This window comes from Vicugna pacos, chromosome 4 (genome assembly GCF_048564905.1).
Source record: "Vicugna pacos chromosome 4, VicPac4, whole genome shotgun sequence".
Classification (NCBI taxonomy): domain Eukaryota; kingdom Metazoa; phylum Chordata; class Mammalia; order Artiodactyla; family Camelidae; genus Vicugna; species Vicugna pacos.
The window spans coordinates 159,822-179,700 of NC_132990.1; the positions used below are offsets into that span (position 1 = coordinate 159,822).

General features: G+C 40.0%; 1 protein-coding gene across 7 annotated transcripts in view; it reads right to left on the bottom strand.

The window, feature by feature from the left end:
• Positions 1 to 19,879, bottom strand: part of LOC116278393 (uncharacterized) — a 58,883-nt gene that overhangs the window by 32,449 nt on the left and 6,555 nt on the right. For 2 of the 7 annotated variants that reach the window (XM_072959033.1, XM_072959034.1), the window contains exon 3: positions 8,520 to 8,681. In XM_072959033.1, coding sequence (XP_072815134.1) covers positions 8,520 to 8,681 — 162 coding nt within the window. Of the gene's footprint in view, positions 1 to 5,682; positions 5,771 to 8,519; positions 8,682 to 9,405; positions 9,503 to 19,879 lie in introns of those variants that run through there. The other 5 variants (XM_072959038.1, XM_072959035.1, XM_072959039.1 and 2 more) reach the window with 5 other exon arrangements.

The window sequence follows — 19,879 nt, forward strand, 5'->3', positions numbered from 1 at the left end:
TAGATGAGACTTTGGACTTTAAAGTTGATGCTGGTATGAGTTAAGAGTTGGGGGGTTGTTAAAATGAAATAAATCATGTTCATGTGAGAAGGACATGAATTCTGAGGGTCCACAGTTGTAATTCTATGGACTGAATTATGTCTCCCAAGATTATGTTTAAGTCCTCACCCCAACTTGGTTATATTTAGAGATCGGGCCTCTAAGGAAGCATAAAGGTTGATAAGTGAGGTCATAGGTGTGGTGCCTTGACCCAGTAGGCATGGTTCCTCATAAGAGAAAGAGATACAAGAACTGTCTCTGCTGTGAGCACACAGCCCGAGACCAGCCATCTACAGCCTTGAAGAGAGATCTCACCAGGAACTGAATTGACTGCACCTTGATTTTAAGATTTTCCAGCTCCCAGAACCATGAGAAAATAAAATTTCTGTTGTTTAAGCCATTTTGTCCATGATTCTTTTATGGCAGCCCTAGCAGACTAACATGTGGGATTTCTCTCTAGTGTAGCTTTCAACACTGAATAAGGTTTCCAGTTTGACAGAAGGCTTTCCTACACTTACTGCATCCATAGAGCTTCCCACCAGAGGGGAATCTGTGGTGGTAAGGATGGTGGGAGCTCAGGCTGAAGCGCTACCTACAGATAGTACATTTGTATGGCTTTTTTCCTATGCTATAAGTTCCCTGGTTCTGTCCAAGTTGAGAGCTCAAAACGAAGCCTCTCTTACATTCACTACACCTGTAGAGATTCTCTCTGAAGTAGATTCTTTGGTGTTGAGCCATATGTAAGACAGAGATAAAAGCGCTTCTCATACACCTTAGACTAACAGGGATTCTCCCTATGAGTGGGAGAACAAGGAGTGAGCTCTAACTAAAGGCTATGTCACACTCACCAGATTGTTGGCATTTCTCTTCTAAATGGAAGCTCTGATGCCAAGAGATTTGAGATGGATTTGAGTATTCTCCTACACTTACTACATTCATAAGGTTTCTCTCCAACATGAAATCTCTAATGCAGAAGATCAGAATTTAGACTGAAGCTTTTTAAACACTCAGCACTCTTGAAAAGTTTCCCTCCAGTATGAATCCTCTGATACTAAGTTTTGAGCTTTCAGTGAAGCAGTTACTACCATTACCACACACAATGATTTCTCGCCGGAATGAATTTTCTGATATTGTCTGAGCGCATAACAAACATGAAGCTTCTGCCACAAATGGCACGTTCATGGGTTCTTCTTCTTGAAGAATTACTCTCCTTGTAGGAAAGTCGGAGTTTAGACTGGCATTGCTCCTACACTCATCAAATCCCTGGGTTCTTGCTCCTATGGAGTTATCTGGGGCAGAGTGACTTGCCAGAAACACAACAGAGTTCTTCAGGGAGGAACTGGGAAGAATCTAACCTGAGCCAGTGTTACAAGCTCTCGCTAAGCCCAGGCTCCTGAGAACCACTCCTCAAGTTATTCCCAATGCCAAGAAGGAACCATCACCTGTGATTTCTGCTTTTACAAAAGAAGATGCTTTGTCTCCATCTTTATTGTAGGGCTGCCTGTTTTGACTTAGGTTGTATATGTGAATTTTCTCAACATCAGTCCTCTGAAGGCAGAGCCTATGTTTCTGTCCTAAAGTTTTCTTTCTCATTAAGCAAAGGAGACCTTGCTTTCTGGCCCAGTGTGTCTGAGACCCAAGAAATGCAGCAAAATGCCAAGTGGCTCATCAGGCAATTGGCAAGCATGCAACTGTGGCCACGTGTTGCTGCCTCTGTTCAAGTCTGAGAAACCAAGCAGGTAAGGCCTGTAGGGTATTTGTTCCAACCACTCCCCAACTGCTAAGCCCCCTTGCTTATCCTCAGTGCTAAACCTTGTAACCTCATCAATGAGAGCATGTGTCTCCAAGTTGGAAACTGAGGGTGGGGCTGGCACACACATCCTAGTTCCAGGAGTGGTGCAGGGCATGGCTGGAGGGCTAGCAAGGCAAAACTGCCCAGGTTGGCCTCCCACAAGTTTTGATATGTTGTATTCCCATCATCATTCTGTTTGAATATTTTCTAATTTCTCTACAATTTCCTCTTCGATGTAAGAATTAGTAAGGAATGTGTTAGTTAATTTATACATATTTGAGATTTACTTAGATATCTTATTACTTATTTCTTACACAATTCTACTAGAGTCACAGAAAATACTCTGCATTCTTTAAATCATTGTAAATTTATTAAGACTTCCTTTATCGACCTACATGTAGTCTTAATGAGCATACCAAATGTACTCTAAAAAATATGTATTCTGCAATAGGAGGGGTACAGTGATCTGTAACTACCAATCAGGATAGCACAGTTGCTAGTTTTCCTCACATAATATATGTTTTTACAGATTTTTTTACCTAGTTGTTCTATCAAGTACTGGGTGGGGGGCAGTTCCCTTGAATTCTGTCAACTATTTTGAAGCTGAATTATTAGATCTATACACACATAACTATTACTTGTCTTCCTGATGAAGTGACTTCTTTATTTTTCCAAATGTTCTTCTCTTTGTCTTGAAGTTGGTTTTATCTGATAATACTACATCTTTCTTTTCCTCATTGAACATAGTTAACATATAGACTTTAAAGTCCTTGTCCGATCATTTCAGCCAAAAGGTGAATTATGGTATGTAAACTATATCTCAAAAACTTATTAAAATCTAAAACATGGGTTAAGACTCAGAATAGTCAAGGAAAGAGCAGAGGGCTAAGAATGAAGATGAAGCATATAGGGAGATGAAGAACACAGATGCCTTGAGCAGGGAGGAGGAGAAAGTCTGTGATATGAGCAGGGAAAAACAGCCAGCAGGAGGTAAAGGGCAGCTAGGGGTAGAATAGAGAGCAAAGAAGCTGTAGCATCATCCTGTGGAGGGTTTTGAAAGCAGACAAGGGAACACAGCCTCTCTACCACAAGAGTTGTAGCTTATGTGCTTTAAAACACTCGTGTTGTTTCACTTGCTTCTATTGGGTGATAAGTCCAAAATTCATTTCATGAACAAAATTTCCCACAGAAACAGATTCTCAAACGTTGAGAACAGGTTAAGTTTCCAATGATTGAGAAATAGTGGGATGAAACAGTGAAAATCTGGGAATGTTTTTAAACTGTAGAGTCATCGGTTTGAATGTGAATGTTTGTGGTTTCTTCATCTTTAAAGGTATGACACTGAGGTAGTCGCTAGTTTTAATACACTACAATTTTATCATCACAACCTATCAAAGATGCACACAGACCAAAAATATTAATTAATTCTACTGATAGGAATAACTAAAATGTCCATCAATTGATGAATGAATAAACAAAATGTCAGATATCCATACAGAAGAATATTATTCAACCTTAAAGGAGAGTGAAGTATCACTGATTTGGGCCATAACATGGATGAACCTTGAAAATATTAACACTAAGTAAAAGAAAACGGACACAAAAGACCATATATTCTATGATTCCATTTATATGAAACATCCAGAACAACCAAATCTATAGAAACAGACAATAAATTACTTGTTGCCAGGAGCTGGGGGAGGGAAGTGTGGCGAGTGACTCCTAATGGGTGTGGGGTTTCTTTGGGGAATGATGAAAACATTATTGAATGAGATAGTGGTGAGGGGTGAACTACTTTATGAATATACTAAAATCTCCTCAATTATATTATTTAAAATGGCAAATTTTATTGAATGTGAATTATATCTAAATGAACAATTTTACAAACATTTAATTCCAATGATAGGCAAACCCCTAAATTTGGCAGTCTTGTAAGAATGGAGGCTGTGCTGTAGATATCACTGTTTGTAAACCATCAAATGCTCCTTCACACAGGAGATATACAACTATAAATTTTAACATTAAATATAAGAATCCTAACTATTAATTACCAGTTAACAGCTTACAGCCCCTTCTATGTCAGAACTCTAATGTAGATTCCAATTTATTCTCTCAGGCAAAAGCCCTTAAGAAAAATGCCTAAATGTCATGATATATATGTAAGTCAGATTATTCTACACAGTTTAGACTTCACACAAAAAAAGCACCTGAAAATGCAATGTAGAGAATCCTAAGATATGTAATTTCTTTATCTCAAATAACAAGCAACAAAACAAACAAACCTCTCTGTTCTCTTGTGCTCTCAAAATAAGTTAAGATTGTGGTCCCTTTATGAAACAAGTACGTTCTGACTGCCTGACACTCTTCCAGGTATGGAAACCTCACCTTAAAAATCAAAGTCACTCAGATGCTCATGCCCTGGCATCAACTTTTCAGGAGGAAATGAATAAAAGGAAAAAATATATATTGAGAGATGTTGGTTCTAGACAGGGTAAGACTCAAGGTGTGCTAAAGCTCCCACAGGAAATGGCACAGAAGGGACAGGTAAAGTAATGTTTCTTTTGGGCCAAGAATGCTTCTCTATTAACAGCAGAAATGGTAAAGTGAAACATACAAAAGAAAAGCTCTCCTTATTACCTTAGGGAACATTCTGAATCACATATACTACATATACATTTTCTCTCAAAGATTTAAAAGATGCAAAAACCGAGGAATATCCAGTCTTTGGTGATGTCTGAAAACATAAAAACCAATCATTTTTAACTGATACAGTAACAGGCCAATATCCACCATATGAGCTCAGTATTAAGATCATGTCCAGATCTTGCAAAAAAAATTCTACACTTGCCAATTTTATTACAGAACAGGCAATGGAAAATGGAATTAGCCCAGTTGACACTAATTGGCATACATGATATGATCAACACACTTATTTCAATTGGCATCTGCTTAGGCGGTCAATACATGTTAACTCCACTTGATTATGTCAACTTAACATGCTCCCTAGTCTTAAGGCTTAGAAAATCTTTCCTTTAATAATTCATTTGATTACTATTTATTTCCAAATCCTTGAATTCAACTTGGCAAACTCCTCAAAACTCAGCCTGGCTTTCAGGATTCTGGCTGAACTACCTCCATCCAGGCTCAGAGTGGGTGAAGGCGGTAAAGAGTAAATGAAGCAGGTGCCTTGGCCATGGGGTCAAGGGACACAAGGGGGTGTGACAACACCAAGGAGATGCTGTGTGGCTCCAGCTACCTGTCACACACATCATGAGTGTAGACTCAGGACTTAGGTGCAATCTTCCAATTTTCAAGTGTGGAAAAGCACAAGGCCAGCCAAACTAAATCTATCCATGAATCACCAGGAGACAGCAGGCTAGCACCCTCACCTCTACACAAACTCAAGTGACAAAAGGTCGCTGCTGCTTCAAGCTTCCAACATGGTGAGGGACAGTCTGCAGGTCGCCCAGTCTCTGACACATGGTTGGCTTCCTGCCACATTCCCAAAGGATGCCTTCCCTCAGCTCTTCCACTTGCCAACTCTGTCAGAGGCAGCTCAGGCAGCTCCTCCCTTGAAAGATTTCCTTCCCTTTTTCCTGCCTTGGGAATCACAGGGCACATCAGCATGAATATCTTGCATCTGTATTTTAACTACGCTGATAACATTTTGCTACTTGGTGAATGCATGAGTCATGAATGGAGCAGAGGAGTCTGAGAAAACGATCCAGGTAAGGTAAGTCACATCTCCAAGATCAGGGCTAGGTATGGTCTACCACCAACACAGAATTTACAGGACAAGAAAATGCAATGGGTCCATCCTGCAACAGCTAGGAAGAAATTTCAGGACTCACCTCATCCCTGGTTGTCAGGAGACCTGGGGCCATATTCTTGGTCTGCTGAGTGCTCTTCTTAGAGAAGAGTCCAGCTGCAGAAGCAGAGCTGGGGAAAGAGAAGAGAAATGAGGGTGTGCTTGGGAGGAGTAGTACCCTTGTATCCAGCCTCCCAGTTTAACAGGGGTGACAGGGAGGTAGGAAGGGAGGCTGCAGAGGGCATCGGGGCAGCCCACTCTTAACCAGTGTCCTATAAATAAGGCTCCCAGAGGTGGGCCAGCAGCAGGCTCAGCCCCAATCTCCAGTTGGGAAATGAAGCCCTCAGCCCCCAGAAGCTGGATGAGACTATTAAGTCACTGGGTAGACTCTTAAGAGGAAAAGCGTCTCAGAGTGTCTACAGGTAAGCACTCACGCTGAGAAATAAAAGGACCTATCATACTGATAACACAAGTTCCCCATCCACGTCTGCCCTGAGGTCAAATGACAAGGCCCAGGAAACTAAAAACACAAAGAGGGCTATAGCGCTCTAGACAATGTACATCCGGGGGGAGACCTGAAGCAGGGTGGAAGCCATAATCTCATTGCACCTTCCTCTCCACTTATATATTCCAAGATTAGGTTCCCAAGATTTGAAATGTGACATGAAATTACGAATGGGCAGTCATAAAATGGGCTAGGTCTTCAACAAGTCAATTTCATGATGAAATTTTTGAGAGATTTTCCTTACTGCGGAACTACTTAAGAGAGAAATCACGCTTCATGTGTTATCTGTATGCCTTGATTGACTAGTTTGCACAAATGAACTGAAAGACATTTAGGGGACTAAGAAGGCTAATTCAATATGAACTGGGTATTAGATGATGTTGGAGAATGACTGTGAATATTGTTAGGTATGATCATAATATTCTGGACATACAAAAATAGTCACTATTAAGAAATGATGCTGAAATACTAAGGGTGAATTGGCATAATTTGCAATTTTTAAAAGAATGTGAAGACTTCCACAAGTTAATAGCATAAAATCAGGACTTATGGGAAAAAAGGAGGCTTGAGAGACATATCAATGAAGTGCAATGTGTGGACATTGTTTAGACATTTTGGAGGCAATCAAAGAAAACTGAACACTAACTGCATGTTAGATGACATTAAACAATTAATATTAATTTTGTTAGGCTTAGGCTAAAAAGAGCTGTGCTGGCATCCTCTGCAAGTAATTGTGCCTAAGCTTAAATAAATAGTGCAAAAAAAAAAAAGAGTGCAGAATTGACACCAACAGCATATTTAATGGTGAGAAACTAGATGCTGTCCCACTAAGATCAAAAACAAGGCAAGAATGTTACCTTTCGCTACTCCTATTCAACACCGTACTGGAATTGCAAGCTAATGCAAGAAAACAAGAAAAGAAAAGAAAAGGCATACTGATTGAGAAGGAAGAAACAAAACTGTCTTTGTCTGCAGATGACCTGATTGTCTATGTAGAAAATCCCAAAGAATCAACAAGAAATTTCTGGAACTAACAAGTGACTATACCAAGGCTGCAGGATCCAAGTTAATACACAAAAAATAATTGCTTTCCTATATACAAGCCGTAAATAAGAGAAATTTGAAATCAAAAACACTACAATATTAACATACACAAAAATGAAATACTTGGGTATAAATCCAAAATAATTGTATAAGATCTATATGAGGAAAACTACAAAACTCTGCTAAAAGATATCAAGGAAGAGCTAAAAAATAATAATAATATTCCATATCATGGGTAGGGAGACATGATATTGTTAAAATGTCAGTTCTTTCCAACTTGATCTATACATTCAGTCTATCAAAATCCCAGCAGGTTACTTTGAAGATGTCAGCAAAATGGTTCTAGAGTTATATGGAGAAGCAAGGGACCCAGAAGAGCCAACACAACACTGCAGAAGAACAAAGTCAGGAGACGGACACGATGAGATTTCATAACTTACTACACAGCTACAGTAATCAAAAAAGTGCAGTATTGGCAAAAAACAAATTTAAAAAATAGACAAATAGATCAATGGAACAGAATAGAGAGCAAAGAAATTGACACAAATAGAGTCAACTGAATTTTGACAAGGGAGCAAAGGAAATTCAATGGAGACGGGGTTAGCTCTTTAACAAATGGCAGTAGTGGAACAAATGAACATTCACACATCAAAAAAAAAAAAAAAGAATCTGGACACAGACCTTTATACCTTTCACAAAAACTAAATCAAAATGAATCATAAACTTAAAAGTAAAATGTGAAACTATAAAACTCTTAGAAAATAATTTGGCAACATTTTTTCACATATAACACCAAAAACACAACCATGCAAGAAAAGTTCTCGTAAGTTGGATTCTGTTAAGATTAAAAACTTCTGTTCTGTAAAAGATTCTGGTAAAAATAAGTCAAGCCATAAAGTGGTATCCATCTGAGGCAGGGCTGCCAAGCCCCTAGAAATGCTCTCCGCCCTGACAGGCAGTCCCCTCTGGATCTAAGGGAGTATAGAGTGCTCTCAGGAGAAACCTGGTACAAAGCAAGCAGCTTCAGCCTCAGGATTCTCTCCCAGGCCAGACAACAGGTTGGAAACCCCTAAGCCTGCAGCTAGGGAGCTCTTCACTAAAATAAGGTATCACGACCTGGCAGGGAAGGGAAGGACAACATGATGAACAGAATTGGACTGTGGTTTTTAGAATGAACCTGCTGTGAGTCATGCTGATACCCAGCATGACATTAGTCTTCTAAGCGCCTACATGTCTTAGTGAAAATACATATGAACATTATTAAATGTTACTGAAATGAACGTTATATTAGCCTGTGCCAGACACCCGTTCTACCTCTTTCCAACACTCACCACAGCTCCAGGAGGTTCAGCACTTCGTTCAAGATGACGCCGAGAAAGAGGTAGACCAGGACCTGAACTCTCCCTTCGGAAGCCGGAACTCCTACAGCAGGGCTGGCACCGGCCCCTGGGGAGAAGCAATGACCAAAGAGATGCACACTTGGGGTTGAGGATCTGGGGAAGAAAGGACAGGGTTCTCTCACTAATAAGTGGTAGATCTAAGTGATTGATCCATGAAACCTCACGGCTACTTCTGCGTATGTTTACAATGTTTTCACAATGCAAAGTTTAAAATAAACCGTCTGGATGTCTTATCATCCACTCCCCTCCCCCACCCACAGCAATTTGGGGAGCCAGCCACCAGTCCCCTGGGGCTTGGGGGAAAGTTCCCTACCCCATGGGCTCCCTCCCCTCCACTTGCTCCACCCCATGTTCCAAGAGGAGCCCCAAGGCTAAAGGAGCCAAACAACTTCGCAAGACACCCGACGCAAACCCAGGGACGCCTTACCCTCACCGGACCCTTCCAAATACCTCCGGGTGCCCGCGGGCCACGAGGCCGCTGACCCAAGCCCACCCTCCCATCAAGGCGAGTCTGGGCGTATCCCCCAAAATCCAGCTCCTAAGGGCCAAGCGGTACCTCCATCACCCCGGTGGGCACCACCCAGTCGCGAGCCCCAATTAACACCCAAGAAAGAAGTCCGAATTGCGCGCCCAGCAGTGGGGACGTCTGCTCCGGGCGAAGGGTGCTTCTGTCCCCCAAAGTCATCTGCACCAGTTCCGAGGCCGCTGGGCCAGGACGCTGGGCCCCCAGCCCCGTCAGTAAGGCGAGACCCGAGACCCCCGTTCGACCCCGCCCGGAAAAAAAACAGATCTCAAGGAACCCCCGGCCAGAGCGTACCAACATCGCCCGCCCTCGCGCTCACCGTCTCCGTGCTTTCCCGACCCTCTGTCCCCGAGAGTCAGCGGCTAAGGGCAGGCTTGATGACAAGCGTGGAATGATGGCCACAGCGTTCCGAACCACCAGAGCGCGGCGCGGAAGTACGCTACCCACAATACCTCGGGGCGGGACTACATTACCCACAGTGCCCCTGGGCGCGGGCACGCCTCCCTAATGGACGTGGACCTTGAGCTACCACCTGTACTTCTCAAAGTGTCAGTTCCATTGCACCCTCGCTCAAGTGAATGAATTGCAGCCGTTTAGGCTGTAGGAAAAATTGTGAAAAATTAGGCAAGTAAAATCAAACGGACATTCACGTACAAATGAGCTGGGTGATTCAGGTGAGTACTAAGATCTTTGTTTTTTGACTTTAGGGTCTTTGTAGTTATTTTTAGTCACTTGGGTATCTATTTGTCTTTAGTACTACAGATTCACCCACGTATTTTTACATTTAAATAACAGCGCGAATTGAACTTCTAAAAAATGCCAAACGTTCTGGCAGTTTTCTTTTTTAAGAGGAAGACTCTGAAGTTTATTATAATTAATAAAAGTAATTAGAAGAAGAAAATGAGGAAAAACTAAGCGTGAAGACATTTAAAACTACAGTAACTAAAATTAAAATTATTTTACTAATACAAATAATCGTTGATTAGATATAATAGAATAGCTCAGAAAAGCTGAGAAACATATCAGAGTCATTATAAAGAGACAATTTCTTTCTTGGAATTTGAAAAAAAGTGTTTTCAAATTACTTCGTATTTATTTCTCCTCAAAATGAATTAATGGGATTCAAAACAATCCCACAGTGACACTAGGACATCTTGTGGTGGGAAGCCATTGGCTCTCCAATCACAATTAGCATCAGTGATGCTAAAGAGGCAGATTAGAAAAAAAAAAAAGAATCGACCCATTAAGCCAATTTGTCTTCTAGCTAGCTCCTTTTCAGAACTTTGATTGTAATGCGTTGATAAGGCAGTATGCTGATTAGTTCTTGCTGAACCTGAAATTCTGAACTGAAGGAAACAACAACAAATATCCAGTGAGGGCCCCCCAAGGCAGAGGAGGTACCAGAATGGCTGAGGAGCATTTCAAGGGACTACCCCTCATGCACTAAGTTGTACATCATTGCATGAGTTTCCCAGTGAATGTAGTTTACCATCCCAAACAGGTTATAAACTCCTCCAAGGAGCTAGATCCATTGCTCACCTCTATCTTGCATGGTCATGGTCTTCAGTATACATTTGTTAAGTGACCCATTAGAGCAGAACACTTAAAAATGAAGTAGATGTTGTAGAACAGTTAGTTACACTAAACAATGCAGATACCCCAGAGGAAGAGGGAAGGGGCAGCTTTTCTGGAAGGCAAGGGATGTCTCAGGATAGGAGCAATTTCTTTGGTCCAAGCAAGGGCAGCTGTGAGGGTAGAGATGTGACTCCCAAGTAAGAAAATCCAAAGTTCTGAAAGTTCTCCAAAAGCACATTTGGTCCTGACCAGACTCGTCAGCCCTCTCAGTAGCACAGAAGCCACCCGTCTTAATCAGCTCAGGCTGTCATAACAAAATACTGCAGACTGGGTGTGATTTTCCTCCTACTTCTGGAGGCTGGAAGTCCAAGGTCAAGGTGCCAGCTGACTTGGTTCCCCAGTAAGAGCCTACTTCCTGGCTTGCAGATGCCTGTTTTCTCACTGAGCTCACATGGTAGGGAGAGAAAGCACTCTAATATCACTCCCTTTTCTTATAGGAGCACTAGTCCCATCACTAGAGCCCCACCCACATGACCTCATTTACACCTAGACACCTTCCAAAGGCCACCTTCCAAACACCATCACATTAGGGGGGTTAGGACTTCAATATATGAATTTTTGAGGGAAGCAAACATTCAGCCCATTATACTATTCCACTTATTGTCTTGTCACAGGCGTCCACGTCAAGAGAAACATCACCAAAAGAAGATGAGAGTTGCTTTATCGTCAACTTGGCTGGCACGTACCAATTTCTTAAGATCAGAGATGTCTCTTGATTGAAATACATCATTTGTTTGTTTCAAGGAATTTTATTGAAATTTTTACAAGTATTTTACATTTTTATAAGTAAGAAAAACCCATTGCTCTTGCATACTTTATTATAAAACTAGTACAATGGCCTCATTTGATTTCTAGTGGCAATGTTCACTTTAAATTCAAATTTTAAATTCTTTGGAGAGCTAGCTCATATAATTCTTGAAAGAAAGAAAAGCCAATAGGATAATGAGAAATTGACAAATTAGCCATTTGAATCAACTGAAAACTAGTTTTGATTTCCTTGCTTTTGGAGGCACTCTTGGTGTTCCTGTTTTGATATGATTTGGAACTTCTGGCTTACATTCCAAATTGAACTGGTTCATTTTGTGATTATTTGGCAAAACCAAAGCAGAATGACTATCTGGGTTGAGTTCAAGGTGCCACAAACTGTTTTCAATTTTTCTAGTTTGGTGTTCACGACTCAGTGCTTTAGTTCTGATCACTGCTATACAAACACAGGGCTTCATGCAGACTCATTGGTATATAAACCTTAAACCAATTAAGGAATCATTTGGTTTTAAGGTGGGGGATCAAGAAGAACTCAGTGAGTTTGCTGTCTGTTCCTCACTGTGTGCACTGCCACCCTGGGCACCTCAGCGGAGAGCACCTACAGACACACCCACACCCCCTCCTCATGCAGACGGAGGGATTGCCTAAGCTATCCTTCGCCCTGTTGTAGAAGTGACTTTGAGAAGATGAAACACTGACATGGAGGGGTCACCTGACTCCCTCATACCAGGTGGTCACTTAAGCACTTGGCAGCAACCAACTCATTCTTAAGTGTGTAAAGTCACTCCAGGAAGGCAGGAGTCCTCATCATGGCATTCCCCTAGCAACTAGGATACATGGGACCTCCACTAGGCTGAACTGTGGGGGAACCAGGGATGTCCTGCTCTTTTCCCCAACCAGGGGGCACCCACTTCCTGCCCCTGGCCCATCTGCTCTCTTCCTGTGGCCCCAACACCTGATAAGAACCTGCCCCTGGTCCTTCTTTGGTGATACAGTGTGAATCAGTCATTTGGGTTAGGATGTTTTCAAACACTTTCCCCATGCCCCTCTGAAAAGCCTGCGGGATAAATGAACACGGTCCTATAAATGTGGTTAAATGAGTTCTTTTTCAGAGGGACATTTACATTTTAACAGGTGTGGAAAACTTATTATTTCTAGAGAAATTTGGGGAATCAACCAACCAGGAAGTGGAGGGCCTCAGGAGGCACTAGACTTTCCCAGGGCTCCTGAAATGAAGTCATCTACTGGTGTCTTCCTAAGCTTTCCAGCCAACAAGGCCAACCCAAGGCTTCAAAACCAAACTCAACCACTGTTTGCAAAGGCAGGAACACGGATGCCCCTTCACACCTTGTTGCATCTCCCATTCTCACTTTGCTCCTACTACTGTGCCGCCTTCTCTGCACAACCCTACTCAGTGTCTACATAGTCAATTCCATCACACCCTCACCACCACCTTCGATGTGGTGCTCGATTCTGTCCTCAACTCCAGGTCAAATCAATCCCTTTGGTAAAAACATCCATTTCCTTAAATTCTCTTCCCATACACAAATAGTTAATGAATTGCTCTAATAAGTAAAGGGAAATGTGAAAGCGAGCTAGATTGATGATGGCATGTGATGGCCTCCGAGTAATAGTATGCAGGTGTTTAGGGTCTTTTTCTGCCCTTCGAAGAGGCAAGAACCCAAAAGATGATTTACTTTTGTGTATTTCCACATCCTGATTTGAGTGTAGCGCCATCCCTAGATCTTAACTTCATTTCTTTAACAGGCGTTATACTGGTAGAATCTTCCAAATTACGAAGAATTATAACTGCAATCCTTCTGACTGATGCCTTTCTTTGCAATTTATGATTCAGTTGATGTCATACACCCTTTCACTGCAGGAAATGTTATTTTATTTTATTTTTTTTGGAAATGTTACATACAAAAAAAGGAGTGACAGCTAGTAATTGATTATATTGATATTCAGAGTAAAGGCAGCCATTCCAATGTTGTACATCTAATTAGCCACAGCTCTTCAAGAACTGGTGCAAATGTCATGGGGTTTACAACGTTAGCATTTCATCTTCACAAAAAGGCTCTTTGATGAAGTAAAAACAGAAAAAACAATGGTCACAGCAGACAGCTTGTAGATTAGACAAAGCTCACTGTGTTTTAAAACATGAACAGTGCTGTAAATTAATGAGAAAACAACTAGAACATGAGCTGTTAGGCATTATTGAATTTGTGCAAAAAAATCAATCTATACCTAAAACCACTTGGAGTAACTAAAAAAAAAAATAACTGCAAGAATTTAAATCTCAAATACTACAGCAGTCATATGTCAAGAAATAACATCACAGGTCTCGGGTGTGACATGAAGATTCCTCCTTAATATCTAGAAAGGAGGATTAATGCTAGATTAGTATTCTCAACAGATATTCTACATACAATCTAAAACTAGCTCTACCCCTGCCTCTCTGGTTTCTTAATTTCTATATGCATTTCCTAAGTGTTTAAGAAGAACAGGGAAGCTATTCTATGTTTTACCAAAATTCTCTGAGGGCAATTAAGGAAACACTACAGGTCCTTCAGGACAGGTGATTAAAATAAACATCACTTCCCGTTCCATGGAGAGCTGTCAAAGCCAAGCTTCTAGGATCTTCAAAACAGGGGTACAGACCACTGCTAATAACACCAGCTTTATATTACAACTTCCTCTATGTAAGTCAAGTACTCTATTATTCACGCATCTCTTTAACAACCATTTCAGTAAATAAAGAGCATTTTATTTCCATTAAAACCAAGAAAGAGAAAATGCAATGATTTATCCTAGCGAAGGCGGCAGAAGCTGGATCTTGGCTGGCCCCACCCAGGTCAGAAGAACATCATCCCAAATCTAAGTCATTTCCAATAAGCGTAACAGATGTTTGTATTTTTAACTCATTTGAAAATAAAATCAAGGGACCACATCCCAAGGGTCACGTAGAGAGCACCATGAAACCAGGACACAGTGAGATCCAGCATCTGGACTTGAAGAGGAACAGATTGCCTCTTCAGTGCCATCCCCAACTGGCTGGATGATGGGCAAAGATTTGTTTTTAATTAAAATTTTTGTGAGGTAGTTTTCGACTCATGTGCAGTTAGCTGTAAGAGATTCTATGAACATGAAAATGAATATATGTATGTATATCCATGACAGTGACATTGTGCTGTGCACCAGAAATTGACACATTATAACTGACTATACATCAATTAAAAAAATAAAAAGAAAGAAATACTTTGGCTCTACCCTGTGTACACATTACCCAGTTTCCCCAAACGATAACATGTTGTAAAACTACTGTAATATCCCAACAGGGGTAATAACATTGATACTATTCATGAATCTTATAGAGATTTCCCCAGTATTGTATGGAGTACTTATAGGTGGATGTATGCATCTGTATATGGGTACTTAGTTCTATGCAATCTTAACACATGTGGAGGTTCCTGTATCTCTCGTGACAGTCCAGACACCAAACAATTTCACCCCCAGTCCCCTCAATCCCCACGCCCACATCCTCCTTCCCATCCACACACCTCTCCTCTCACCATCCCCGTCTTCTAGCAACCATTGATCTGTTCTGCATTTCTAAAATTTTCTCAATTCAAAAACATTATGTAGCTGGGATCAGATTTTATGTAAACTCTGGGGGATTCCCTTATTTCTCTCAGTGTAATTCCCCAGTGATGCATCCAAGTTGTTGTGTGTTACCAGTAGTTCATTCATTTCTATTGTTGAGTTGTATCCCATGGGATGGATGTAACCTAGCTTGTTTCACCATTCACGTGATGAGGACATCTGGGCGGTTTTTGGTTTGGGGTCATTTTGAATAAATCCACTACTAACATTCGTGTACAAGTTTTTGTATAAACATCAGTTTTCGTTTCCCTGTTATGAATGCCCAAGAGTACTATTGCTGAGTCATATACTGACTGCATGTTTCATTTTATAAGAAACCATCAAACTGTTTTCCAGAGGGACTGTGCCATTTTATGTTCCCATCAGTAATGCATGAGAGAAAGCAGTTTCTCCACAATGTCCCCAGCATCTTGTGTTGGCACCATTTTTCATTTGAGCTGTTCTGATAGATGCCTACTGTGATCACATTGTGGTTTTAATTTGCACTTCCCATATGGCTAAAGTTGTTGAGTATTTTTCCGTATTTGCCATCCATTGTTCTAATCAGTGAAATGTCTGTTCATGTCTTTTGCTCATTTTCTAGTTGAGTTGTTTTTTACTATTGAGTTTTCAGTGTTTTTATATATTCTACACACCCATCCTTTGTCAGATGTGTGGTTTGCAAGTATTTCCTCTAGGTCTACAGTTTGGCTTTTTATCCTCTCTACTTTTGATGAAGACCAATTTATCAATTTTTGTTTTCATTACTTTGGTGTCAAGTTTAAGAAATTGTTGCTTAGCCCGAATACCCCAATTTTTCTCCTATGATATTTGCTAAAAATTTTACAGTTTTTACATTTAAGCCCATGATCCATTTTTAACTGATTGTGTAAGGTGAGGGATATAGGGCTTCATTTTAGTGCTGATGGTGGTCCAATTGTCCCAGCGTTGTTCATTAAAAAGGTGATTTCTTCCTCCTTTGAACTGCCTTTGTACTTTTATCAAAAAATCAATTGAGCATATTTAAGTATATTTCCAAGCTCTCTATTATGTTCTATTGTTCTCTGTGTGTCTGTTCCTCTGCCAACACCACGGTTTTGATTACTAGAGCTATACAGGAGGCTTTACTATCAGGTAAAATGGTTCCTCCCACTTAATTATATTTTTCAAGATTTTTTAAACTACTCTAGGACCTGTGACTTTCTACATAAATTTTAGAGTAAATTTCCTTATGTCTACAAAAATAACTTGGTGAGATTTTGATAGGAATTTCATTAAAACTATGAATCAATTTAGGAAGAGTTGATATCTTTTAATATCTTCTAATTCCTGAACATCGTATTTCCATTTGTTTAAATCTTCTCTGATTTCTCTTATCAACACTTTGCATATTTTCTGCATGCATAGCCTGTACAGGTTTTGTTAAGTGCATAGCTAAACATTTTATTTTCTTTGGGATGATTGTAAGTAATATTGTGCTTTCAATTTTGGTTTTCACATCCTGACTGTTAATATGCAGAACCGTGATTGACTTTTTTGGCTAAGTTCTTTTTTTAAAAACACCTTTATTGTGGTATGGTTCCTGTACAGTAAACTACACATATTTCAGCTGTACAATTTGATAAATTTTGGTAAATGTATACACCCATGAAACCACCACCACAATCAAGATAGGTGACAAGAAATGTGATTGATTTTTGTATGGTAATCTTAGGTCTTAAAACCTTACTGAAGTATTTAGTCAGTTCTAAGTTTTTTTGGCAAACTCTTTGCAGACTTCTCTGTAGACAATCATATTTACGAATATAGACTGTTTATATATGCCTTGCCAGTTTGTGTGCTGTTTATTTCCTTTACTTGCCTTACTGTAGTGACTACACTGTTCAACTATGTTGAAAAAAAGTGGTGAAACTAGCATTTTCCTTGGCCTTGATTTTTAGAGGAAAGCATCTGACTTTCACCTTTAAGTATGATGTTAGCTGTAGGGGTTTCACAGATGCTATTTATCAAATTGAGATAATCCACCTCTATTTCTAACTTGCTGAGAATTTTTATCATGAAAGGGAAAACTGGATATCCAAGTGCAGAAGAATGAAACTGGACGCTTATCTCACACCACGTAAAAAAAATCAACTACAAATGTATATGTATGGCCGAAACAGTATGCTGTTCACCAGAAATTAACACAGCATTGTAAATTGACTATACTTTAATTTAGAAACATCAACTCAAAATGGGTGAAAGACTTAAACAAAACACCTCAAACTATAAAACTATTAGAAGAAAACATAGAGAAAGAGCTTCTTGACATTGGTCTGGGCAATGTAGTTTTTTGGGTTTTTTTTTTTAATATGACTCCAAAATAACAGACAACAAAGGCAAAAAGAGCTGAGAATGCATCTAACTAAAACTCCTCCGTACAGACAAGGAAGCAATCAACAGACTGAAGTCTGGGTTAGAAGAAAATATTTGCACACCAAACATCTGATAGGAAGTTAATATCCAAATATATAAAGAACCTCCTTAACTCAATAGAAAAATTAAAAGAAATAATCAAATTAAAAACTGGGTAAAAGACCTCAATAGATATTTCTCAAAAGATGACATACAAATGACCAACAGGTATATGAAAAAGTCTCAACATCACTAATCATCAGGGAAACGCACAATGAGGTATCACCTATGGAGATAATGCAAGTGTCCATCCATGGATAAGTGAATAAATAACATGTGACTGCTATGTGTGTATATATATACACACAATGGAATATTACTCAGCCTTAAAAAAATCCTGCCATTTGGAATAACATGTTTGAACTTGGAGGACATTATGCTAAGTGAAATACGAAATAAGGCAGGCACAGAAAGACAAATACTGCATGATCTCATTATCTAAAAAGTTAAAATCATAGAAGCTGAGAGCAGAATGGTTATTCCCAGGGACAGGAAGGGTTGGGGGGAAAGAGAGATATTGGTGAATACTACATGTTTCAGTTATGCAAGAGAAGTCCTACAGGAATTAATACACAGCATGGTGACTATAGTTAACAGTGGTGTTATATACGGGACATTTGCTAAGACATTAAATCTTAGGTGTTCATATCAAGAAAGAAATGTTAACTATGTGAGGTGATGGATATGTTAATTAACTTGATTGAGACCACCATTATACAATGTATGTGTGTATTTATTTGTCAATTATAGTTCAACAAAGCTGGGAAATGAAACAAGAGAGCAAAAAAAGTGACCTCACAATCTCATTTCCCACCAGTTGTGTCTGTTGGATTTGAAATGCTTTCTCTTCTCTGGCTCAGTAGCACCTTGTTCCTTTTGATGGAAATAAGGTGGAAATTTCAGGGAATAAGAGACAGAATCTAGTCAAGGTGGTTTTCACACTTTTGTCCCCAATCACAGAGGCTCCTATCTTGGGCATCCCCAGCAGCCTGCATCCTGGTCCTGAGAAACATTCCACACACATCGGCTGAGGTCCCTCATTCACCACTGCTCACACAGTGACCGGAGATTTTTGAAGTTATTGTTCACATCATCTAAAACCAAGACCTGATAAAGAATAGCAATCAATGTTCTAGTATGGAGAGGAGAATGCTGACCCTAGTTTTACTTCTCCAAGGCAGAAATCCTTATCCCATAGTGAAATCCAATTACAACATCCTCTTGCTTTATTTGGAAATGAAGGATTCTTCCTAACATCATTGAAAAAAATCAGCAAATAATGTTCCTGAACAAGGGTACCTGAGTAAAGAATTTGCAAATTATCCTGCCTCAGGATACAACACAGAATCGGTGCAATGAGAACCTACCGTACTGGAATAATGGCTGTACCTCTACCGGTCTCAGCTGCCCCCATGAAAGAAAAATTGTTGTATGGTGTGGTAGTGACTAGTTGCTCAGGCCACAAGTGGGATTTTCTTAGCTTACTTCGTAATACAACCTCTCACCAGTGAATTGCCAAGCTTCCTGGCACAAGTAGGAGGCAGAGGAGAGATGAACATGTGGACCTGCCTTTAAAGTGGGATTGGACCTCCGTGTGCTTTCTATGTGGGAAAGATGTGCTGGATTAAAAAGAAGCCTGGCCTTTCCCCAGGGTTCACATCCAACTCTTCCTAAGGTGGCAATGTAACCACCTTGATGAATTAGTAAACCAGACTACCTAGAGATATACTCAAAATTAAAAGCCAAAACAAATCCAAACCTCATTTCATCAATGAGGGTATGTTGACCATGATTTTGGTTATCTGTGCATAAAGTCATCTTGGGAGACTTAGACCACAGATCACTGGAACTAAGTGGTGATGATATTGGAGATTTATTTCCCATCATGAGAAATATCTGTGGATTCTTAGTGCAAAATAACAGAAGGCTAGAATGATACAGCTCTACTAGGCACTTCAAAATTACAACACATCATCACATACTCTAACAGAAGAAACAAGCATTTGCCTGAAATTTGCAACAAAAATGTCATTTTTCTAAATTTCACGATGGTTTTTATTTTGGGGTGTGGGGTAGGAGAATGGATTAGGTGGGTGGATTAGGACCTTTACTGTCTATGCTGTATATTTCTGTGATATTGGAACGTTTTAATGAAGACCATGTAGCACCTTTACAATTAAGCAATTATAACAAGAATCACTTGATAAATATTATTTTACATTGTAAGTGCTGCATCGACCCTTGTTAAAAACAAAAGAGGGAAATATTTTTG